This window comes from Thamnophis sirtalis, unplaced genomic scaffold, assembly GCF_051295495.1.
Source record: "Thamnophis sirtalis isolate CommonGarterSnake01/CBP01778 unplaced genomic scaffold, rThaSir2_p1.2 scaffold_2, whole genome shotgun sequence".
NCBI lineage: Eukaryota > Metazoa > Chordata > Lepidosauria > Squamata > Natricidae > Thamnophis > Thamnophis sirtalis.
Window position 1 is genome coordinate 1,440,374 of NW_028261382.1, and position 25,469 is coordinate 1,465,842.

Consider the following 25,469-nt stretch of genomic DNA (forward strand, 5'->3'; position numbering starts at 1 on the left):
TTTTGCTGGTTGGGGAGAAGATTTAAGTACATCCTTCAGACCCTACGCTACACTGACAGCGAGGAAAATTGTGAACTGCTCTTGAGCTAAAACACCATCTTTTTAACACTTTCTAGTTGCTTCCACCGTCCTCCAAAAGATCGTATTGCCGGATCACCGTTGCTTGTTTCCATCTGATTATGGATGGACTTTTTTTGCCATAATGCAGAATTCCGTAGACTCTTCGGCTTGTAAGTCAAAAAGGGCCGGAAATCAGCACAAATACCTTGACGAAGACTGGAAGACTCTGAAACACAGTTTCCAGATGAGTTTTTTGTTTGTTTGCAAAGAGAAGGATATGGAACATTATTCAAATCGATGCCCACTTCATGCGCGAGGCCCACAGAGAAGCAGATACAGGGGTTCAGCCCAGAACTTCATCTCTCGAAGTTGTCACAAGCTGTCATCCCACAGAGAGCACCATCCCGCCCCTTTGATGCGTCAATAAAATATTCCCCAGTGTAAATATATTTTCCTAGATTTAGAATAAAAACAAGCAATTAAGGCACCTACTTCAAGTTTTTCTTTTAAAAAAAAAAAAAAATCTTCCACCTACCCCCTTGCAATTCTTTTTCGAGTATAAACTTTTTATACAGACGGTTCTTCTTCTTGCAACAGGAAGTTGGTGGCGGCAGAATCGTTCCAGCCTGAAACGACCCCAAAAAAAGAGGGGGGGGAAATGAGGACTGGTTGATTGAAATTGTGGTGGAGAGGGCCCCCAATCCCTCCAAGCGTTCACCCCAACTGTGAAATCGAATCGTTTGAGTGCAAAGATGGGCCTGACTTCCTTGCTGTATTGCAGGACAGGACCGGAGGGCAGGTTCTAAGAGTGCAAACGGTTTTTATCAAACAAGGCTGTGGCTGGAGGCGTCTTCATTGTACATAAATAGACATATATCCCTGAGTAAGAGGAGAGTTCGATGGAGGAAAGTGAGAATCAACCTGGCTGTAGAGACATTCCTGGTTTTGCATTTTGCATTTTTTTTGTTTCCCTACAAAAATTCCCTTTGACACCTGAGCAAAAAGAAAAACTATACAAAAGAGCATCTTCTTAAGGCTTAAAAACACACACAGAGAGAGAGCAAAAAGAAATGTCCAGAAAAAGATTCCTGGAAGGACCATGGAGAAAAACGTATAAAACTCGAGTCCTACTGTGCCCAAAAAAAAATTCTGCAGCAATCTTGCAGGAGAAAAACCCCACCCTCTTATTCCCTTCAAAACAAGGCCACGTTTTCTCTTGCTTTGTTTAAAGAGGGGGGGGGGGAGCAAAGCGTTACGAGGCGACGGAGAACTCCAAAGAATTGGACGCGAAGGTGGCAAGCAGCGTGCAGGTGCGGGGAGATTTTTAGGGGGAGCTGCCAGGACTGTCCCTGGGGCTGGACCCATCGGACCGGCTGTAGTCACTCAGAGACCCCGTCCTGGAGCTGCAGCCGCTCCGTCTCTTCAGCATGTTGGGATGGAAGTTGGCGTGACGGCGGGCGTGCTTGGTGAGGTGGTCGCTCCGCATGAAGCGCTTGTCGCAGAGCGGGCATGAGAACTTCTTCTCGCCCGTGTGAGTGCGGAAATGCCGGGCCAGCTCGTCGGAACGGGCAAACTTCTTGTTACACTCTTCCCAGCGGCATTCGAAGGGCCTCTCGCCTGCAGGGACACAAAAAAAAGGAGAAACGGTCTTTTATTACGGTCACCCACCAGAATTCTGTTCTGAACGAGGCTTCCTGAGAGCAGGAAGCAAACTCCTGGCCCTGACAAGACAACCCTTTTATTAATTGGCTCTGAATTCTGCTCATTCACATCCAGCAAAGTCTTTCAAGGGAGGATTTACAGCCACAGACCTCATCTGTCTTGGAGAGCTGCCAGGCTGATCTCTGAAAAACCTGGCAAGGAGCCTCGGAGAGTCATGAACCAATTAAGCGAACTAATTGTCTCCTGCAAACTCCACTCCCCTTTCGCTCCTCTTTTATTCCCTCTGGGAGGGGCCATTCATCGTCCACCTGTGGCCTTAACTCCCAAGTCGACCCCTGTTCTTTAGCTGTTCCCTTCATCTGGCAACTCACACTGGGAACAGGCTCCAGCTGTTCATCTGCCTCACTGATGTCTGACTTCGATCTGATAAATGTCAGACAGCTCTGGCCCCCTCTCTGTCTCTGACACAAAGTCCTCCTCGGAGCCTTCCCCAGACTCCAGGACTGGCCCATCTTCCTCCCCAACCTCCTCACTGTCCAAATCTGTTGCCAGCTCCTCAAGCCACTGGTGGGCCACAACAAATTCAAACATTAAACTAAAATTAAAACAGAAGAGAACAAGACCTAATCGTGTATTACAGTTGGGTGTGGGTGATCATGGATAGATGGCCAAAGGCTGCCTAATTTTATAGATATTGTCCACGATGCTATAAAACACTTCTATTGCTTTTCCGCCTCATCTTGGTTGATGAGCTTATCTTCCTGGGCAGCCCGAATGCCTGTTTCTAGGGAGGGCAGCTCAAAATTATTATTTTTTCCCTTCCTGTAGCTGAAGGACTAATAAACACACTGCAAAGTTTGCTTGGTGTTGGGTGGGCAAAACGAAGGAGGGGCAGCGATGAAATCGTCCATTTCTTTTGTCCCTTGATTTATATCCGACACGCTCTTTTTAATATAGCAAGCCCATAAATTCAGAGAACAAACAACGGGGTGGGGTGGGGAGAGAGGGGGTGTCACCCCACCTTCATAAATGCAGAAGAAAGGATTATTGGTCAAGTAGCCGGCAGTTTCTACAGCAAGGAAGATGAGCAAACAGAAATAAATTGCAGAAGGTTGACAAAACATTTTGGCTCTTCCAGCTCAGCTAAAGGACTTCTTCCAGTCCCCACCTATTGAGGAACGAAATTGCACTTCCTTTGGATGCTCACATCAACTCTTGTCTCCCCAAAAGGGCAGAAATCATTGCTACAAAGCTGAGGCTCAAACAGCCCTCCTCCCACTGTGCCTTGTGGGGTAAGATCCTATTGCTCTATTTCCCCGTAATGTTGGAGGGTGGCTCGATTAGGTTACACGCCCTTGGCCCCGTCTTTCTCAACCTTGGCATGTCAGCCCTGCCCTGCCTTGCTCCGTTATGCGAAAAAGACCCTCAATTCAGTGGTGAAATCTACCCCCCCCTCCACCGGTTCTGTGGGCGTGGCTTGGCGGGGAGGGTCATGTGACTGGGTGGGCGTGGCCAACTTTTTTCTCTTTTTAAAGCATTTTTTTCCCCTGCCGATTTGGGTGAACAGGCAGGGGGGGGGAAATGCTTTAAAAAGCAGGAGAGAAGCATCCGACAATCACGCGGCTCAGCTGTGAGTCGCACAATTGTCAGAAGCTTTCCCTCTACCCTCCCCTATCCTATTCTCCAAAAGGTTTCAGAGTTTATTCCATGTGGTTACACAATTTTGTGGCCTTCAGTTGAGGAGGTGACAGAGGGAATAAGTCCTATTTATGTTCTCCCAACAGGATGTTCTCCCATGACCCCCAACTGTCTGTTCTCTTGGGTATAATATGCAGAAGGCCTGTCATGATGGATAGATTTGAACTCTTCCACTGGTTCAGGCTTCCAAAGGCAGCCTCTTTCTCTCCCTATCTGTAGTTTTGCAGCTACATTAAATCACTCTGGATCACTTGCTTGCTTTTTTTTGCAAACATTTCATTACCCAAACTAGGTAACATCATCAGTGCTAAGAGGGAGCACTCAGGAGCAGTACCCCTCTCCCTTCGAGCACTGATGATGTACCGAGCCGAGGTGGCGCAGTGGGTAGAATGCAGTACTGCAGGCCACTTCAGCTGACTGCTATCTGCAGTTCAGCGGTTCAAATCTCACCGGCTCAAGGTTGACTCAGCCTTCCATCCTTCCGAGGTGGGTGAAATGAGGACCCAGATTGTGGGGGGCGATATGCTGACTCTGTAAACCGCTTAGAGAGGGCTGTAAAGCAGTATATAAGTCTAAGTGCTATTGCTAGTGTCCTTCCTTCCTTCCTTCCTTCCTTCCTTCCTTCCTTCCTTCCTTCCTTCCTTCCTTCCTTCCTTCCTTCCTTCCTTCCTTTCTCCCCAGTGGCTAGAATGCAGCATTGCAGGCTGACTCTGCCCACAGTCTGGAGTTCGATTCTGACTGGCTCAAGGTTGACTCAGCCTTCCATCCTTCCGAGGTGGGTGAAATGAGGACCCGGATTGTTGGGGGCGATATGCTGACTCTGTAAACCGCTTAGAGAGGGCTGAAAGCCCTATGAACCGGTATATAAGTCTAACTGCTATTGCTATTGCTATGATGTAACCTAGTTTAGGCAATGAAATGTTTGCAAGAAAACAGCCCAGCTCAGAGAAGGACCCTTCTTTACAGAATCCCCTGAGCTGTCCTTCTCTCTGTCAGCAGGATGGTGGGGAGGATGTGGTTATACAGTACCAAGTGCCCTATTACTGGCAGGAAAGAAAGCAAAAGAGAGCATTGGGACCCGTTGCCTCACATTTGTTAAGGAACAAGCAGTGTGGCAAAATGTCTTGCATCAGCCTCGATTCTTCAGAAGCCACCTGTGCAAAACAGTTGCTGGGCCCCTGGAAATGCGCGTTGGCTATTAGGATGATGGGCTACTGCTCTTCAGACACGGGACACAACCAACACCCGCGAAAAAAAGTGCAGAAGAACAAAACAGCAGAGTTGGAAGAACCTTTGGAGGTCTTAACCGCTTACACAAGCAGGAAACCCTATAGCAGTGTTTCTCAACCTTGGCAACTTGAAGATGTCCGGACTTCAACTCCCAGAATCCCTATGAAGCGGTATATAAGTCTAATTGCTATTGCTATTGCTATGACCATACTTGGCCCTGGGAATTTCGGTTGCTAAGTGATGCAGTTGTTAAGTGAGTCATCATGAGAGCAGACTCAAAATCACAACCATTTCTACTGTAGTTGCTAAGCAAATCACGCAGTCGTGAAGCCCATCTGGCATCCCTAATTGGCTTTGCTTGTTGGAAAGGTCGCAAATCTTGATCACGTGACCCCAGGACACGCCCACCAGTCTTAAACGAAGCACCCAAATTATAGGGACGTGACCCCAGCAGTGATGCGACAGTCGTAACTTTGAGGAGAAGTCATAATATCCCTTTTTTCTGAAGCGATCATCCCTTTGAACCAACGCTCAGTGAACAGTCGTATGAGGAGGGTGACCTGAACATTCCCAATCTAGGGAGGGGTGGAAGGGGGGAGACAGTGCAGGGGGGTCCCCAAACGTTCCAGATTGGCAGCCCAGCACGGGGGGAGGGGGAGGGGGAGGGATGGCAGCTCCGTGGGGCAAGTGGAGCTTCAGATGTGAGCACAAACACCTGCCACTCACGTAGGAGGAGCAGGGGTGAGTTCTGACCGCCATCACCACGGGTTCGATAGTAAAAAAATCGGTGCTCCCTGCGCATTTTCATTTAAAACCATCTGCGCATGTGCGCACAACATTAAAAAAAAAACGAATAAAAGTTACAGTTTTAAAAAATGAAGATCATTCTGTGCCGAGGTGGCGCAGTGGTTAGAGTGCAGCACTGCAGGCTACTTCAGCTGACTGCAGTTCTGCAGTTCGGCGGTTCAAATCTCACCGGCTCAGGGTTGACTCAGCCTTCCATCCTTCCGAGGTGGGTAAAATGAGAACCCTGATTGTTGTTGGGGGCGATATGCTGACTCTGTAAACCGCTTAGAGAGGGCCGAAAGCCCTATGAAGAAGCGGTATATAAGTCTAACTGCTATTGCTATTGCTATCTGCAGAACAAAAAATAAAGATGGCACCGCCAGTCATAAAACTGATACTTCCACGTGTCCGCCGAAGCTACAACCTATTCGGCTGAACCATACCGTACCGGTAGAAACCCACCTCTGAAGTGGAGCTTCGGATGCCCACCTGCCCGCCGCTTGTGCGCCCCCATTCCAAACGGGCCATGGTCTGGCGGTTGGGGACCCCCCCAAAATAGAGCATGAATTCCCCGAGTTTGCCAATTAGGCTTGTTCTGGTGATTTTTAAAAAAACAACCCCAGCCAGAATATTCATTTCTGCGGCAGGAAAAAGTGCTGGGAACCCGTCCGGTGATAGGCCAGTCATGCACGATTTTGGGGAGGGCGTGGGGGGGGGGTGTGGAATTGCGCCGGCTAAGCAAACCACGATGGACTTTTTAAACAAAGCCCCCTTAAATAAGGCTTGGCATCTTTGGGCAAATATCTTCCCACTTCCCCTGCTTTTTTGTGCAGGCACTTCAAACTGACCAGCAGGCTGAACCTCAACCCCCCCCCCTGGGGGCAAGTGAGATATTTGGGGTTTGGATAAAAGGTGGCTTTCTTTTCCTCCGCATCAAAGGGGGGGAGAGAGAGAGAGAGAGAGAGAGAAAGAGAAATAGCAGATCTTAACCATTGGCCTCATTCTTTGAACTGAACGCAAGGCTATTTTAAGCCCAGCCATTTATTTATCCCCCCCCTTGGAAGGTTTTCCTTGATCTTTGGGGTTTCCCGGTTGGGAAAGGCCAAAGACTTTCGGCATATACAAACTCCGGCCTGTGTGTCATCAGGGTTTGATTTCAGCCTAGAACTTCGGAGTCAGCAAGGCTATTTTTGCCTTCTGAGATCTGGGCCACCCTGGAGCTGGGAAGGCCTCTTGGAAAAGGAGGCTCGGTTTTTTCCACAAACGATTTGAAAACGAAACCTCCCCCTTCGTTCCTTCCTTCCCTCGGCTTTCCCTCCTGGCTTTGGCATCCTTCTGCCTCCCCTCCTCTTGGATGGGTCTCATCCTGACATCACGGAGCTTCTCAAAGAACATGTTGGCTTGGCGTCTCCAGAAGCTGAACTTCCCACAGACCGAGGCCTGAGCTCAACTCTGCTGAGCCAACTGACCAAATGGACTCGCTCTCCTGGACCTTCCGAGGAAAAGACGAAGAGAGATGCTCTCCTTTTCTGCAACTCTACACTCTACAAAGGGGTTCCTCCTCCCCGCTTCCTCCAGTCTGGTCCTTCTTTTAGATCGGGGTGCGCAAACGTGGCAACTTTTAAGACTTCTGGACTTCAATTCCCAGGATGGACCGCTGGGGAATTCTGGGCATGGAAGTCCCACAGGTCTTAAGGTTGGCAAGGGGGGACAACCCTGCTTTAGATCTTCAGCTAGCTGGGCCTGAAATGAGGTGGCTGGAGCAAGCTTTGAACTGCTCCAGATCATTAACTTCAGAGCAATAGCAATAGCAACAGCAGTTAGACTTATATACCGCTTCATAGGGCTTTCAGCCCTCTCTAAGCGGTTTACAGAGTCAGCATATCGCCCCCCCCCCCACAGTCTGGGTCCTCATTTCACCCACCTCGGAAGGATGGAAGGCTGAGTCAACCTTGAGCCGGTGAGATTAGAACCGCCGAACTGCAGATAACAGTCAGCTGAAGTGGCCTGCAGTGCTGCACTCTAACCACTGCGCCACCTCGGCATAGAAGGATGGTCTTTTATGAAGGTTTCACATTATGGTCTGTCTCTCTTCCCTTCCCTTTCCTTCCCCTTCTCTCTCTCTCTCCCTCCCCTCCCTCCTTCCTACCTCCCCTCCCTCCCTCCCTCCTTCCTTCCCTCTCCCCTTCCTTCCCCCTCTCCCTCCTCCCTCTCACTATAGAGAGCCGAGGTGGCGCAGTGGTTAGAGTGCAGTACTGCAGGCTACTTTAGCTGACTGCTAGTTCGGCGTTTCTAATCTCACCGGCTCAAGGTTGACTCAGCCTTCCATCCTTCTGAGGTGGGTGAAATGAGGACCCAGACTGTGGGGGTGATATGCTGGCTCTGTAAACCACTTAGAGAGGGCTGAAAGCCCTATGAAGCGGTATATAAGTCTAACTGCTATTGCTGTTGCTATAGGCTTCCCTTAGGATCTCCCCCCAAGGAGCTTTAAAGACCCCTGTCTTAGGACCCGTTAAGGGAGCCTGTCATCTTTGGAGCTGCAGTTCCCAATTCAGATTTCAACCCTCCTTCTCACAAGAATAGCAATAGCAGTTAGACTTATATACCGCTTCATAGGGCTTTCAGCCCTCTCTAAGCGGTTTACAGAGTCAGCATATCGCCCCCAACAATCCGGGTCCTCATTTCACCCACCTCGGAAGGATGGAAGGCTGAGTCAACCCTGAGCCGGTGAGATTTGAACCGCTGAACTGCAGATAACAGCCAGCTGAAGTGGCCTGCAGTACTGCACCCTAACCACTGCGCCACCTCGGCTCCTAAAGGGTGGGGTGAGGGGAAAAGGCTGGCATTGCTCACGCCTTTTGCACGTTTTTTTCAGTAGCCCCGTGACAGACTCCCCGAGGCTGCTAATGAGAACCAGAAAGGGTGTTTCTGTGTTTTGCGGCAATCAGTTCCCTGGCTTGAAACATAATAAGAGGGTAATGGAAAAGTTGTGTAGACAAACAATAAAAGCAAAGCAAACTCTTCCTCCTCTATTTTTATGCACGCAGGCCAGGAAAGCAGGAAACACTGCCAAAGAGGTGAAAACCGGAGCATGTCTCCAGGTAGTCCTCGAGTTGTGACCACAGCGAAGCCCCAGATTTCTGTTGCTAAGCGAGAGCTTTGTTCGGTGGATTTTGCTCCGCGTTACGGCCTTCCCTGCCACAGCTGTTAAAGTAAACCGGTCGTTAAAGGGAACCAGTTGTTAAATCAGTCAGACGGCTGTTAAGTGAATCTGGCCATTGACTTCGCTTGTCAGGAGGTCGCAAAAGGGGATCGCGTGACCCCCCGGGACACTGCCACCGTCATAAATGAGAGTCGGCTGCCGAACATCTGGATTTTAATCAAGTCACTGCAACGGTTGTGTGAAAAACAACCGTAAGTCACTTTTTAAAGTTCCGTTGCAACTTTGAACAGTCGCTAAGTGAACTGTTGTAACTAGAGGACTAACCGCATAGGGTTAGTCTACTTGGCAAAGGCGCTGGAGAGCCTGCATTTTCTTTTCAATTTGCTGTCCAAATGGACCCTCGATCCGGGAAGCGGCATGAAAGAACCTCCATGGTGGAGGTCCATCCGGCGAGAACTGAGTCTCTTATCACAAGGATCTGGATAGGAGGGGATAAAACCGTGGGACCTTTTGAGAGGGCACACAAAGAGTGTGTACTCAAGGATTAATTGCAGAGTTAATCCGGGCCATTTCTGAATGCGGGCCACACCTGTGCCTGACTCATCGCTGAGAACACGTGGGTGGATTAGAAAGCCGCCCTCGGTGGAACAGCTGTCGTGGCCGAGGAAGGGGGCTGCCAACCACCGGTTGCATGCCAACAAAATTGCCCTGCAAACAGTTGGGAGACTCTGAGAAAGCTGCCCGGATGCCCAGGCTGTGCGTGGCATCTGCTCTTCTGGGTTAAGAGCATCTGAACGTTTGCACTCCGGTGCAGCTAATCAAGGAGAGAAGCCAACTAAGGAGGAATTTCCTGATGGGGAGAACAATCAACCAGTGGAACACACTTTTTCTCGAGATGTTGTGGGTGCTCCGACACTGGAGGTTTTCAAGAAGAGGTTGGACAGCCACTTGTCCGGAATGGTCTAGGGCAGAGGTCTTCAAACTTGGCCACTTTAAGACTTGTGGACGTCAACTCCCAGCATAGCTGGCTGGAGAATCTGGGAGTTGAAGTCCACAGGTCTTAAAGTGGCCAAGTTTGAAGACCTCTGATCTAAGTGGAGAGATTGCAGAGGAAGGGATGACAAGAGAGTCAGTTATGCTGGCTGGGGAATTCTGGGAGTTGAAGTCCACAAGTCTTAAAGTGGCCGAGTTTGAAGACCTGTGATCTAAGTGGAGAGATTGCAGAGGAAGGGATGACAAGAGAGTAAGTTATGCTGGCTGGAGAATCTGGGAGTTGAAGTCCACAAGTCTTAAAGTAACCCAGTTTGGAGACCTCTGATCTAAGTGGAGAGATTGCAGAGGAAGGGATGACAAGAGAGTCAGTTATGCTGTCTGGGGAATTCTGGGAGTTGAAGTCCACAAGTCTTAAAGTAACCCAGTTTGGAGACCTCTGATCTAAGTGGAGAGATTGCAGAGGAAGGGATGACAAGAGAGTCAGTTATGCTGGTTGGAGAATCTGGGAGTTGAAGTCCACGAGTCTTAAAGTGGCCAAATTTGAAGACCTCTGATCTAAGTGGAGAGATTGCAGAGGAAGGGATGACAAGAGAGTAAGTTATGCTGGCTGGAGAATCTGGGAGTTGAAGTCCACAAGTCTTAAAGTGGCCAAGTTTGGGGAGTCCTGGTCTAGGGTCTCCTGCTTGAGCAGAGTTTTAGAAGATCTCCAAAGTCCCTTCCAACTCTGTTCTTCTGAATATCTTCCAGATCCAGGGCCCACAGAATTTGGAGGATGCCCATCCTGTCTGACCAGATTTGACAGACACCAACGATTGAGGATAGATGGTCCCTCAAATAACCCAGTCCCAAGCTATGAAGGGTTTTAAAGGTGACAACCAACATCTTGAAGGTCAGAAGCACCCTGGCAACCGGGGTAACTCATACCGTAGAGTTGTTACATTCCCCAGGAATTGCAGATTTGCTCATCCTGATTAAAATGGACCAATAATACAGACCCTCCTAACTTGAAAAAATTTAAGACTTTGGTTAAGTTCCCCAGACTGAGCCAGCCGTGAAAGGAGAAGAAATTCATGACCATCATCTCTGGAAATACTTGAAGGCAAATCTAAGGAAAGTAGAGTAAACGAAGCCAGAGGCGATGTCTTGTTTTGTAAACCATCCCCGATGACTCAGTCCACCAAGACTGGTGAAGAGAACTGCTAGCCAATTTGGTCTTGAGTAACATTCCTTTCAGGCCAGAGGTAGAGTTTAAAACCCCAGGAATCGGTTGCACAAAGAAATATGCCCTCGGTCTTTTTATGCAACGTGAAGAACCTCAAGATGTGCTGAGCTCAATTCCCAGAATCCTCAACAATCATCTGTTGACTGGGGAGTTCTGGGAATTGAAGTCCCCAATCTTCAGGGACTGACTTAATTCTTCTTCTGTGGCATTTAATACAGCAGTTTTCCAATGCAAATTCCACATGTTGATTTAACTTTTTAAAATCATTCCTGGTCAGGAAACGAGATATCTCAGAAAGCATTTTCCTCTGAATGGATCAAGAAGCACAGTTTTAAAAAATAGGTGAAGCTCCAGTTGTATTATTAGGGCTGGCTTTTTATTATAAATATATTTTATTCATTTTCACATTCCATTTTACAATCACTTATATACAGGGTATTTGCTATAATAAAAAAAATAAAAAAAATAAATAAAACAAAATAAAAAAGAAAACACAACTCATCATTCACAACCCCACCTGACACTTCCATCCTCCATACACCCCATCTACCCCCTCCAACTTTCCTTTCCTCCCTCTAACACTCCCCTCCTACTTCCCTTTCAGCATATCGCCCCCAACAACAATCCGGGTCCTCATTTCACCCACCTCGGAAGGATGGAAGGCTGAGTCAACCTTGAGCCGGTGAGATTTGAACCGCCGAACTGCAGAACTGCAGTCAGCTGAAGTAGCCTGCAGTGCTGCATTTAACCACTGCGCCACCTCGGCTCTTTCAATTTCAATCAGTAGGTCTTTGTGAGTCGTGGCCTACTCTTAAATTGAGATTAATCCCATGCCTTAATTAAAATAAGTTTGGCCCTAGGGTGCCTTTTTCTCTGATGTTGAAAAAAAAAAAGACAACAAAATTCAGCAGACAAATGTTCTCAATAATTCTTTGAAGGAAACGTCATTGCCCACCATTTATCTTTATTTCCCTAGGGAAAGTAACAAACCAGGAATGCACTGCTTTGTAAAGAAGAACCCACCACCCTATTAACTAATTGAAAGAGATACTGCCCCAATTATTCAACTAAAGATCTGCTTGCTGAATCTACCAGTTAAGTTTTGCAGCCTCTTTTAAGTGAGCCCCATCTAAAGATGACAGCATTGGGCACCTGAGAGCCATAACCGTAACTTATAAAGCCCTTCATGGTATTGGATCTGGGTACTTGAGAGACCGCCTGCTGCCAATTACCTCCCACAGACCCATTAGATCTCACAGGGTTGGCCTCCCCCGGGTTCCGTCTACCAGCCAATGCCACCTGGCTATTACCCGGGGGAGGGCCTTCTCTGTGGCAGCACCGGCCCTCTGGAACGAACTCCCCGCGGAGATTTGGACCCTCACCTCTCTCCAGGCCTTCCGAAAAGCCGTCAAAACCTGGCCTGGGGCTGATGAGTTCCCTCCCCTCTCGACATGTATGGTTGTGCGACTGTTGCTTATTTTTATTATTTGTATTTTGTCTTTTATGTTCCCCCCCTTTTTTTCCCCCTTGAATTGTTCGCCGCCCTGAGTCCTCCCGGAGAAGGGCGGCATACAAATAATAAAATACAAATACAAATAACCGTCTTTCCATTGCTCCCTCACACATGGAGACCCATTTCAAATACACAGAACGCATCGCTTCGTTCCTTTTAGTCTCTGAAATGAAAAGGGACCCTCCCTTAGACTTGATCTTCTGATTTTAGGCGGGGGGGTTGAGAATTGGGAAATTGGTTTTCCTTTGTTGTGGAGACACAACACAAATGTGTGGAATGGCTTTAAGGAGAGAAGTTTTCTGAGGGTTGCTTCATTGACAGTCTCTGAAATGGACTGGGCCGCCTTCTCGTTGGTCTTGTTCTCTGGTGGCTTCAAGGATAGAAGTCTTGGTCCCGATAAGGAAGTGGTTTCCCATTGTCTCCCTTTTGCTGTGTGGTGGTTTATTTGAGTTTAGCTTTCAGTTCTGAGACATCCAGATGGTTCTCTAGACAAACAATGACTTCATCCAAACTTGGCTGACTTCTTCAGGACCAGCCAAAGGCTGGTCATAATTTTGTTGAGTCCCAAAAGGATTGATCGGTCCCTTCTATGTCCTTCTAGTTCAGTGTTTCTCGACCTTAGCGACTTTAAGTCCTATGGACTTCAACTCCCAGAATCCCCCCAGCCAGCTCTGCTGGCTGGGGGTTTCTGGGAGTTGAAGTCCACAGGACTTAAAGTCGCCAAGGTTGAGAAACACTGTTCTAGTTGCTTCATAACCCAGATGTGGAAAACATACCGTCAGTTTCCCCCGCGTAACTTTGCATTTGTGACTCTAGAAAGTGGCCGATGACTTCTTTTTGAGAGACAAGACTATGATAATTGCGTGCGCTGTCATCACCCTTCAAATGTTTGGCCCCTCTCTGGCCCTCAAGCAGGAAATGCAAGTCAACCACCAGCCTCCAACAATAGGAAGACATGGTTTCTGCTGAAGTCAAGTGTGCAAATTCAGATAAGGCTGAAAGTGGCATCGAGGCAATTGAGGTCGGTGGTTTTAAACTATCTTCTGAAGAAGGAGATAAAAAGAAAGCGAAGTCTCTTCTTGTTGCCCTGCTGACTGTGTACTTCTGGTAAATTACGTAGGACCCACCAAACCCCTGGAGCTTCAACATGCAAAATCTGTCTGCTCTTGCAGAAATCCCTTCCACTCCAGGTTGTGCAAGAGAATGTAACTCGTGCCTTGCGCTACACAATCTTTTTCTCCAGAACAATTTGAAATGTTTCTCCCTTTCAGTGTTGAAATAACTTAGAAGACTTCTCCCAAGTTCAGCCAACTGCTAACGTGTCCAATTTCTCCCCCTAGGCTAGGCGCAAGTGAATCTCCTGGACTTGAACTGCTGAAACGACCAGCTTTGCAAAACACAGGCTAGATTTGTCTGGCTTGCTCAGCCTGCACTTAAATAACCTTCTCTGTCTGGCTGTTTTGTCTCACCAGCATACAGTAAGATCGTGATCTCACTCGACCACGTGAGCTGCTCTCGAGCGAAAGCCAAAAAAAAAGGGAGACGGGTAAACAACCAAAACTGGAACCGTCCAGGGAGCCTCTATTAAGAAGGATTCCTGAAGCGCATACCCTCCGTTTCGGCTGTGGCTTCGGCTCCCCTCAGCAGCATTTCAGATCCAAGCAGTTAATCCAGGATTACTTGGGAGTGAAACCGGGGAGGGAGACGCAGAGGCCCACTTGAAGTTATAAAACAGAAAAAGGAGTCACGTGGGCCACCTCAGACGCATTCTCGCGTTCCAGGTTTGGACATGCCCCAGCCACGCACAGCCAGACAAAACAGGCGTTCAACACATGTGTGCCGAAATGTAAAAAAAAAAAACTTTTTACTTTTTTCAAACGGGTCTAAATGAAATGCTTTGTGCTCAATTTTTGTCAAGGAGGAGGAGAGAAATTTTGCTGTGTCCCTCCCCATCCTAAAATGTAGGGCATGCATGTCGGCTGTGACCAGGGGGGTTCGCCTGGTGCATCAATTGCCGCCCTACTTGGATCGGGGCGCACTTCAAACAGTCACTCACACCCTTGTCACCTCAAGGCTGGATTATTGCAATGCGCTCTACATGGGGCTACCCTTGAAAAGCGTTCGGAGACTACAGCTAGTCCAGAATGCAGCCGCGCGAGCGATATTGGGTGTACCGAGATACACCCATATTACACCTGTCCTCCGCGAGCTGCACTGGCTGCCAATTGGTCTCCGGACGCAATTCAAGGTGTTGGTCATTACCTTTAAAGCCCTACATGGCTCAGGAGCAGCATATTTGCGAGGCCGCCTACTGCCGCATACCTCCCAACGGCCGATAAGATCCCACAGGGTGGGCCTCCTTAGGACGCAGTCAGACGGACAGTGTCGGCTGGCGGGCCCTCGGAGGAGAGCCTTCTCTGTGGCTGCTCCAACCCTGTGGAATCAGCTACCCCCAGAGGTCCGGACCTCTCCCACCCTCATGGCCTTCAGAAAAGGCTGGCTGGAGAATTCTGGGAGTTGAAGTCCACAAGTCTTAAAAGTTGCCAAGTTTGGGAACCACTGACGTAGGGAGAGGGTCCAAGGAGGTCATTAACCCTGTTAGTTTCCTCCGGTCACCTCCAAGACCACCTCTTTCCAAAATCCAAACACCCCAACTTCCGAAGGACCCGCTAAGACGATGCCTCCTTTCAGCAGCTCCTCTCTTGCTTCAACTGGATAACAGAAGAGTTAAAACCCCGCCTATTAGGAGCACAGCAGGCTGAAGAAGGTGAGGTGAGATATTATTTTGGGAAACATACTTGATTGTGTGGACTCTCCAGAGACCACGAAGCAGGATTAGAGCAGCAGCAGCAGCTGAAGACAATTTTTTACAAGCTCAAAAGGGAGCAATTAAATACGCGGTTCCCTTCCCTGATTCAAAAGCAGTTGGAACCAGCAATGGAGGCCTCGAATTAACTGGGTTTCAACTCAGGTGGATCTGAGATTGACACGGTGCCGGATAAGTTCCTGGCCAGATGGAATTAAAAACGGCCTGCTGACATTCCCACAATTGCTCTTGGCTGCCGTAAGCCCATTCGGAAAACATTCTTTTTATTTTTATTTTCTTTTATTGTTTTTTTTTCTCTCTCCCTTCTCTGTAAGCCGCCCGGAGTCCTCCGGGATTGGGCGGCCTATAAATAAAATTAAACTTGAAACTCTTCCTTCCTTCCCTAACGTAGGATCTGGAGTGAAGTTGCTAAGATCCACAAGTACCTTCCAACTCCAGAGAGCTGGGCGGATCTGCTTCAACCTGCTTGCTGAGCAAAATGCATATCGTTTGTTTGCTTGCTTTACAAAAAAAAAAAAAAGATTCCAAATATCAGCCTCCGTGGTGCCTTCTCCGTTTTCTCTTCGAAAGAGCAGGGGGAAAAACCTCCCGTCTCCACCGTGAGCCTGATATGTTAACAAGGCTAATTAGTCCCTTGGCACTTCTTTGCCATTATCTCCAGCAAATGTTGCCAAGGAACTCATACCGGAGGCCGTTCGCCTCCTCGTTACAGTAAAGAAAGTGGAATTGAGGGGGCTGGACAAAGAGAGGGCTGAGGACAGAAAAAACGTTCTTCAGGTTTCGCCTTTTGTCTCCGGCTAATTCAGTTACAATGAGAATTATATAGCTCAAAGCAATTAAGACCCGGGACCACACCAGGCTGGCACTCTGGGTGTCCAGATTCCAACGGAAGGATTGTTTATCAGCACATACCTCAAAATATAAAGTGTGACTATAACCAACAGGTTTTGAAAACAGAGTCAGGGAAGGGTGACGGCGAGTGCCAACTTCGAACGTTTCTGGCAGCCAACACCCAGCCTCCTGGACGGGCTGCACAGTTAGAGACCCCCTGTTCGCCTGCCTGATTTGCAGTTGTGGAAATTGAGAGGGTTTGGCACGTTTCTTGGATTGGAGCAGGGGTGTCAAACTCATGGGCCAGGGGGCCAGGTTTGGCCTGTGGGGGGGCTTAGATGTGGCCCGCGGAGCCGCCCTGGAAACAGTGAAGGACCAATAGCAATAGCAGTTAGACTTATATACCGCTTCATAGGGCTTTCAACCCACTCTAAGCGGTTTACAGAGTCAGCATATCACCCCCAATAACAATCCAGGTCCTCATTTTACCCACCTCGGAAGGATGGAAGGCTGAGTCAACCCTAAGCCGGTGAGATTTGAACCGCTGAACTGCAGATAGCAGTCAGCTGAAGTGGCCTGCAGTACTGCACTCTAACCACTGCGCCACCTCGGCTCACGGACCAGCCCGCGGTGCCTCTGCCAGTGAAAACGGAGCTCAGGAGGGGAGTGTGCAGCCTTCCCAAGCTCTGTTTTCGCTGGCAGTGGATTGCAGGAGGCCATTGCAGCCGGAAACGGAGCTCGTGGGGTCCATGGATGGCACTCCCAACTCTGCTTTCACTGTCAGAGGGTTGCAGGCAGCCATCGCAGCTGGAAACAGAGTTTGGGCAGAGCGCACAGGCCACCACAGGCGGCCCCAACACAAGTGATGTTGAGCTGGCCACACACCCCACCATGCCCCCTTCTGCCCTCCCGCCCAAGGTCAAACACAACCCCCGATGCGGCCCTCAATGAAATTGAGTTTGACACCCCGGGATTAGAAGAGGCAGCCACTTTGGAGAAGACCAGGTGCCAAAAAAGACATAAAAGTAATTTAAAAAAAAATATCCAACAAGAACTTTGAAATGCCAGAAAACACGGCATATTTTTGTGACGCCGCGGGGGGGGTTTTGGGGTTTATTTTTGAATCGTGTTGGGGTCTGAAGGAGCTACCCAACACTGTTCCAAGGTGTCAAGGCACGAACAGGTTTAAATAGTTTCTGATGCCTTGAACACCATTTAGATACTTTAAGCTATGTCTTCTGCCGAGGTGGCGCAGTGGGTAGAGTGCAGCACTGCCGGCCACTTCAGCTGACTGCTATCTGCAGTTCAGCGGTTCTAATCTCACCGGCTCAGGGTTGACTCAGCCTTCCATCCTTCCGAGGTGGGGGAAATGAGGACCCGGATTGTTGTTGGGGGCGATATGCTGACTCTGTAAACCGCTTAGACAGGGCTGAAAGCCCTATGAAGCGGTATATAAGTCTAACTGCTATTGCTATTGCTTTGCGCAGAAGATGTCCATGGGTTGAAAGGTCTTACCCCATTCCAGGGGCTTGTCCTCTCTCCCATTTTGGCAACTTTAGGACTTCTGGACTTCACCACTCTTGAGGAATTCTGGGAGTTCAAGTCCACAAGCCTTAATGTTGCCAAAATCGGAGACCCCTGCTCTACATAGTAAGAGAGGGGAAAGCTTTCGTGTTATTTTTGTTCTTGTTGATTCTGTTCTCCTTCTTTGCATGTTGCAGTAACCAACTTCTGGTGTGCTTGAGGTGGACAAATGTTTGTCAAACATGGATTGGGGCAGTGAAAACCAAATATGTCTTTTATCTTCTCCCAGCTGTTCAAGGAAAACACGCTTGCTTGAGGAATGGTAGCGTTCTGTGCCAAAAAGCTTCTCTCTCTCTCTCTTTTTTGCTGAGTGTTGACATTTCTGGATCTAATGAGCCAGCCCTTGCCTCCTCACTGTTCATTTATAAGCAAGGAAGGTGTGGAGACCCAATGAAGAAGAGAACGTTAATCTTCCATAGTGAAGACCTCCTTCCTGTGTCCCTCAGATCCCAGCCCAAGGAAGGCAAGACTTCCTTCATTCCAGGGTCCAATCTGGGCTCATTGGCGCTATGCAAGAAAGTCCCAAAACTGTGGGGTCCTTGATGCTCTCCGAACTTTGTTGTTTCCTTACAGAAGTTTCGTTACCATATCTGGTCACATCATACAACCTAGATGGGTAATGAAACATCTGCCAGCACCAAGGACCCCACACAGTTCAACCCTGAGCTACAAATATTCTCTTGAATTGGGGCCACATTCAAACCTTCAGACAGCATGCAAATGGGGGCTACCACTGATGGTGTTACCTAGATGGGTAATGAAACATTTGCAAGCCAACAACCAAGCCCAGAGCTACGGTGGGAGGCAAGCCACCCACATGAGCACTGATGATGTTACCTAGTTGAGTCATGAAATGTCTCCAGAAAACCAGCCAAAGTCAGCATCAAGGACCCCACGACCCTCCTCCTCCTCCCTACCAACCCCACTGTCGTCTAACACTGAATGTGTTCCCTAGTTAGGTAATGAAACATCTGCAAGAAAACCACCAAGCTCAGAGAGCACCAAGGACTCCACAATACTTCTCCTCCTCCTCCTCTCCTCCTCCTCTCCTCCTCCTCCTCCTCTTTCTCTCTTCCCAAACTCCTTCCTTCTAACATTGATGTTGTTCCCTAGTTGGGACATGAAACATCTTCAAGAAAAGCACCAAGCTCAGAGAGCACCAAGGACTCCACAATACCCCCCCCTCCTCCTCCTCCTCCTCCTCCTCCTCCTCCTCCTCTCCTCCTCTTTCTCTCTCTTCCCAAACCTCCTTCCTTCTAGCATTGATGTTGTTCCCTAGTTGGGACAAGAAAAGCACCAAGCTTAGAGAGCAACACGGACCCCCACAATTCAACTCTGAGTTACAGATCTTCTCCTCTGTTGAGTTCTCAAAACACCTGTTGCTTCTGCTCCATTCCGGCTGGAATTGCCTTCCTGAAAGCAGATGGGATTCCTGCTTTTTTCCTCACTCCCACTCACTGCTCACTTGATCCACATCCCACTGAATGGCTTCCGGGAAGCCAACGTAGGCAGAGGAGCAAATGGAATCTTAGTGCTTGTGGGCGGACCGAAAGACGATTGGTAAAATGTCCTTAATTCCTGCCTGCTCCAGTGACTTATAATGTTCCAGAATGGAATCGTATTTCATTCCTCTTGTATGTCCACCTGCAATAAAACATGCTGAAGAGGGAGGAACAAGCAATTGTTTTCAGGAAGAATTTGGTTGCTGCCTTAGACCAACTTTCTTTCTTTCTTTCTTTCTTTCTCTTTCTTTCTTTCTTTCTCTCTCTCTCTCTTTCTTTCTTTCATTGCTGTCTACTTCTCAGAGCAGACCCAATGATAAAAATCACCGCAAAAGAAGAAATACCAGGTGTGTACAAGTATCGTTTTGGTCTGGATCAACACTGAAAAAGTTGGAAGATCTTAGATCAGGGGTGTCCCACCGTAGCAACTGGAAGACTTCTGGACTTCAACTCCCAGAGTTCCGCAGCATGAATTCTGGGAGTTGGAGTCTTCCATTCATCAAGTTATCAAGCTTGGACACCCACTGTCTTAGATATTCCATGGACATGTCAAGGCCGTCTTCTCAACCGAATGCTGGGACAGGACAGACACCAAAATCTTCTAAAGATAACAACAGCAATTGTACACCTGCAGAAAGTCTGCTTTGAAAGTGCATTATTGAGAATAAACAAAGCCAAGCGGGTGGAAGTAGCTATCGAAAGTCCATTTTGAAGGTTTTATCAAGGAGCCCAGATTTACATTGTGACGTATCAATCCACTCTGTAAAACGAGAACCATGTTTTTTTTTCTTGCAAATGGGACTTGTGCGTGCTTTATGATTTCAAATTGTTGTCTTTTTTGAAAAAATTCTGTTTGCTCTCTGTGCCCCTTGATACTTTCAGGAGGGTTTCAGTTTCATTCTTCCCGTGATCTATTTTTTTCTGCTTTTCACATCTGATGTGGTTTAGGTTTCTTTGTTCTTGTTGCAACAAAGTCATTTTATGAGCACTGAATTGGAGAGAAACGAAAAGAGGGCGGAGAGAAAGTAGACCCGTCTAGCAAGTGGAAAGTCTGTCTGGCCATCATCAACCGTTCCATGAGACCTTTTTCTAAGCCTGAAGACATCCTCTTTCTACTGGCTGTTAAAACACGGCGCACTCTGTGCCTATCCTGTACTTTGCTCCCGTGTGGACAGAGGGACAATAGAGGAGAAGAACGGAATAACAGAGCTGGAAGGCACCTCACAAGTCTTCTAGTCCAGTGTTTCTCAACCTTGGCCACTTGAAGATGTCTGGACTTCAACTCCCAGAATTCCCCAGCCAGCGAATGCTGGCTGGGGAACTCTGGGAGTTGAAGTCCGGACATCTTCAAGTTGACAAGGTTGAGAAACACTGTCCTAACCACTGCTGGGGAATTCTGGGAGTTGAAGTCCAGACATCTTCAAGTGGCCAAGGTTGAGAAACACTGTTCTACTCCAACCCTCCTTGCTCAAGCAGGAGACCATTCCATACAAGTGGCTGTCCAGTCTCTTCTTGAAAGCCTCCAGGGATGGATCACCTAGAACTTCTGGGGACAAGCTGTCCCACTGATTGTTCTCACTGTCCAGAAATTTCTCCTTCGTTCCAGGTTGTATCTCTCCTTGATTGGTCTTCATCTGTTCCTTCTCCTCCCTGCAGATACTTTGGGGATTCTCTATGAGAGCCCCTCAAATATTGGAAGTCCTCCCTAGTCCTTCTCTTCACTAGACCATGCCCAGTTCCTGCAACTGTTCTTTGTTATGTTTTAGCCTCCAGCCCCTTAATCATCTTTGCAGCTCTTCTCTGCACTCTTTCTAGAGACCCAACATCTTCTCTTTTTTTTTGTATTTTGACCAAAAGTGGTTTATCTCGTGATTCTACCCCTCTGTGGATGCAGCCTGGGTTGCAGCGCACCCAAGGCCAGATCAGCAGAAGTCAATAGGCAGCTAAGGGATTCAGGGACAACAGCAGGTGCCTATTTCAAGAAGCTTAGAACAAGCCTTGGGTTAAGTCAACATTTGCACCCTTATTACTTCATCACTCGGTGCATTCGAGGAAACCTCCGAGCACCTGGCCAAGGTTCACGCAAAACCATGCAACTTCCCGAAGGAACCAAGCTCAGATTGATGTTTGAACGAAACATGCCATTCTCAAAGGGGAATTCGGTTGGAATCTATCCGCTCCTAGCCAGGCAGTTCCCGCTCTGGTTCTAGGAGAAAAGTTGTCATTATTGTTTCGTTTTGCGTAGTGTCGGTTTGTTTGCAATCCCAGAGATTCTGTATTTACTACAGCAGAAGGTTGCTTAGGAAACAGCACTCTCCACTCACGATGGACCACGCGGAAATGTCATAATACGAAAGCAAGAAAGAAATAAAGATGGGGAGGGAGGAGAAGAAGAAGAGGAGGAGGGAGGGAGGAAGGAAGGAAGGAAGGAAGGAAGGAAGAGGAGGAGAAGGAGAAGGAGAAGGAGGAGGAGGAGGAGAGCAGGAAGAGGAGGAGGAGGAGAAGGAAGGAAGGAAGAGGAGGAGAAGAAGAGCAGGAAGAGGAGGAGAGGAGAGAAAGAGGAGGAGGAGAAAGGAAGGAAGGAAGGAAGAGGAGGAGGAGGAGGAGGAGGAGAAGAGCAGGAAGAGGAGGAGGAGGAGGAGGAGGAGGAAGGAAGGAAGGAAGAGGAGGAGAAGAGCAGGAAGGAGGAGAGGAGGAGAAGAGAGGAGGAGGAGGAGGAGAAGGAAGGAAGGAAGAGGAGGAGAAGGAGGAGGAGGAGGAGAAGAGCAGGAAGAGGAGGAGAAGAAGGAGGAGAAGGAAGGAAGGAAGGAAGAGGAGGAGAAGGAGGAGGAGGAGAAGAGAAGGAGAGGAGGAGAGGAGAAGGAAGGAAGGAAGGAAGGAAGGAGAAGGAGGAGGAGGAGAAGAAGAGCAGGAAGAGGAGGAGGAGGAGGATGGGGGAAAGGAAATGTTGATTGGTAGAATTATAGATTTAATTTCCCCATTTCTCCTCCTTTGATTATTATACCTGTCTCTTTATTTACATGGTAATAGATTTCCTGTAGTTTCTATATCTGCTTTTCCCCCATTATGCCTCTCGGATTTATGGTAATCCACATCCAAAAACCTGATATTGTTTGTTAATCATAATTCCGTTTTTTTAAAAAAAAACCAGGGATTTAAAATATCTCTTTCATGTGAATTCTTCCCAACCTTGTATGTTTATATTTTAACTAAAACCGTTGAATTGCTGAGCACTTTTCCAACTTGCAGAGCATAATTAAGTTTCAAATATTTCAACTGAATGGAGAAAAAAAAAACACCAACCCTACTTAAATAAATAGCAGCATTCCTTTGGCGGAGTCTCGGCTCCTGGGAAGAGCTCAGTTTTGAAGGTGATACACCATGTATAGTACTGACTCTACCCGCGAAGGTGAGGGTGTCATTTCCTTTGCCTTTTGCCCTGATTTTGCTCACCCTTTGCCCTTGGACCGCCAAGTCAACCCAACCCAACCACCCCTGGTTGAGCTTCCCGCCAAGGAGCAAAGGAGAAGGCCTACTATCTCTTCCCAAGACCAGCCCCAATGAGAAGAAGGTGGCTAAAAGCCGGTGACCCTGTTTGACTTCCACGTCTCCAACTGGCTCCCGAGTGACGTGAACTAGTTGGGTCGGACCCTCCCTCTCCCCAGGGCACCAGCTGCCAAGCTCCCCTCCCCCCCCACCCCCCACCTTCAACTGCCTCTCTATCCAGCCGGGTTTACGAGCTTCAACCCTCTTTGTCTGCTGGGTCTGAAAGGAAGCAAAAGAGAAGTTGAGGCCGGAGGAGGAGGAGGAGGAGGAGGAGGAGGAGGAGGAGGAGGAGGAGTGATTTGAGGACAGCCTGCCAAGTCAGAGTGGCAAGGGAGGGACGGGCGAACTTCCCTCCACATGAAAGCTACGGTTAGGGAGGGTGATGAAAACACAATGCAAACAAGAACAACAGCTCTTCCTGGAAAGTGGCACCACCGTTCAGCCCGGCCAGCGTCACTCGGCAGAAATCATGTAAGAGCCAGGCGCCCTTGCTGGAAAGGAGACTTGGCTTTTGGACAGGGTTTTTAAAAATAATAATAATAATACGCATCGATATCCCTAGAAGCCTCTTGCAAGGAAATGTCCCACAAATGCAGTCTTGATTTTCAGTGGTAGTTTAGTTTCTACAGGATATCACTACAGGATGCCGTAAATCAAGAGGGGACTGGACAGCAGAGAAGGTCCTATTTTGAGACAGCCACCTTCTTTTAGCAAGAGAAGAAAGGAAAGGAAGGGAGAGAGACAGAGAGAGAGGAAGAGAGAAAGAAAGAGAAGAAAAGAAAGAGAAAGGGACAAAGAGAAAGAAAGAGAGAGAGAGAAAGAGATATAAAGAAAGAGAGAAAAAGAGAGAAAGAAAGTGAGAAAGAAAGAGAGAAAGAAAGAAAGAAAGAAAGGAGGGAGGGAGGGTGGGAAGATGAAAGAGGAAGAAAGGAAAGAAGATGAGAAAGGGAGAAGGGAGGGAAGAAGGACAGAAAGATAAAAAGAAAGAAGAAAATAAAGGAGGGCACAAGTGAGCAGAGGACAGGGGACAGAAAATACACCCAGAGCATAATCCGTATTCACGCAGAAATACCTCTGCTAAACCCAGATATTCCAGAGAGCAACTTCTGGCTGGGTGGTGTCCCATAAGACGTGAAGGAGGCATTTTCCAGCTCCTCGTTACCCAATTCCTTGGGTGGCACCCCCCGGAATTATGCAAAGTTATTCCACCGAATAACCGATGTGAACAAACCGAGGCAGTGCCCACGAGAGGCACAGATTGAAACCCAGCAGGAAGTTTGAAGCGGGAGGAGAAAGACAGACAGGCGGTTTTCTTACCTCCATCTTTCTGATTAGAATGAAGGTAGGGAGAAGAAATGCCCATCCTGGTTTAACTAAGAACAGGACCTGCCCTGTTTACATTTTCTAGCATTAAAGTTTCTAGCCAACAACGAGGTTCTGGAAGGTCTCCCCTCCCACAGTCTCCAACAAGGAGAAATGGAGAAAAAGTCGCTCATAATGGGTACAACTGAGAACCTCAGGAGGAGGCGACCAAGGGTTAAGTGGCTGATACTCAAGGCAGAGAGCCCTCAAATACCACATGCCCCCACCTTGCTCTCTCCCCCAAGGGCCAGAGGCTAGCAACTTCAGAAAGAACCGCTCTGCTGGGCCAGGGAGCCAAAGGTCAGGAGGGGGGTCTTGAGCTGGCCATCAGGTGAGAACCGGGCAAGAGGGAGGGGGAGGAGGGAGAAGAAAGGGAAGGGACAGGTAGAAATTCCCCACCTGCATTCATTAACAACGGGTTAATGAATGGCGACCCCAGCCGTGGGGGGTCTACATTAGCCCGAAGCGCTAAAGGACTCTCCTCAACCTCTCTCAACTTTAGTTTTGGAAGTCTGAAGTCCACCAGTCCCTCCCGTCCTCCTCCTCACCACCACCAACACCACCTCCAAGCAGAGAGCTCACCTGTGTGGGTCCTCAGATGAGCTTTCAGGTGCGAAGACTTGCCGTAAACCTTTTCGCACCCCACGTAGTGGCACTTGTGTTTTTTCTGGGGTAATTCTGGGTCGAGCTGGCACCGTCCCCTCCTGCTCCTTTGTTTCGGGCCGGGCTGGTTCTCTGCAGCCAAGTGGGTAGGTGTGGCTGCTCTCTCTCCCCGAGAGTCGCTGGCTGGCAAGGCCAGGTCTTGGCCGAGCGCTGCCTGCAAGAGAGGAGCGCTGGCTTCCTCCTCCCGCTCCATCCTCTGGACCTTCTCCAGCTGGAGCGAGGAAGACTTCGGGAGGTGCTGGTTGAGGTCGGCCAGAATGCTGGCCACGGCATACACTGAGGTCCCCCCCGCCCCGTTGTCTCTGGCAGCCTCCTTCCCTTCGGGTTTCTCCTTGGGAGTCAAGTCCGCGAGAGGGGAAGCCACCCCAACAGGTGGAGGTCTTGGTTCTTCGGGAGGACCGTGGATGATCGCCCGGTTGGACATGGAGACGAGGCACTCGGCAGCGAAGTAGGCAGCTGTGGCCATTTTCCACGCCTCTCGGGGTGCGCAAAACCCACACCTCCAGAGGCTTGGCAGGGGCAGAAGAGAAGAGAGCAGGTTTCACAAGAAGGACTCCGTGGGCAAAAGGCTCGCCCCTTTCCTGCCCTCTTTCTCAAGAGGAAAGGCTGCCGGCGAGGGCATCAAGACAGGCAAACCCCCCGCAGAACAGCTGGCCACTCGAAGCAGACCGTCTCCATCGCTGGCCTCCTGCACCCCCGGCAGCTCTTCCCTCGCATGCTGGCGTGGGCAGAAGTGAGCCAGCCTGTTAGAGCTCCTCCAACCCCCCCTGGGGGTGTGGCTCTGCCAAACATCTGGCCGTGATGTCACCACGGAGAGGCTGCTGCAT

At 48.8% G+C, this 25,469-nt stretch overlaps 1 protein-coding gene across 1 annotated transcript; it reads right to left on the reverse strand.

Annotated features, from left to right (window-relative positions):
• Window positions 1–574: 574 nt before the first annotated feature.
• Window positions 575–25,469, reverse strand: KLF13 (KLF transcription factor 13). Its single transcript, XM_014060246.2, has 2 exons — window positions 24,562–25,469; window positions 575–1,677 (listed from the first exon to the last, which is right to left on the reverse strand). Exons 1-2 carry the CDS (start codon window positions 25,106–25,108, stop codon window positions 1,385–1,387), a joined length of 840 nt encoding a protein of 279 aa, XP_013915721.2. The 5' UTR covers window positions 25,109–25,469; the 3' UTR covers window positions 575–1,384.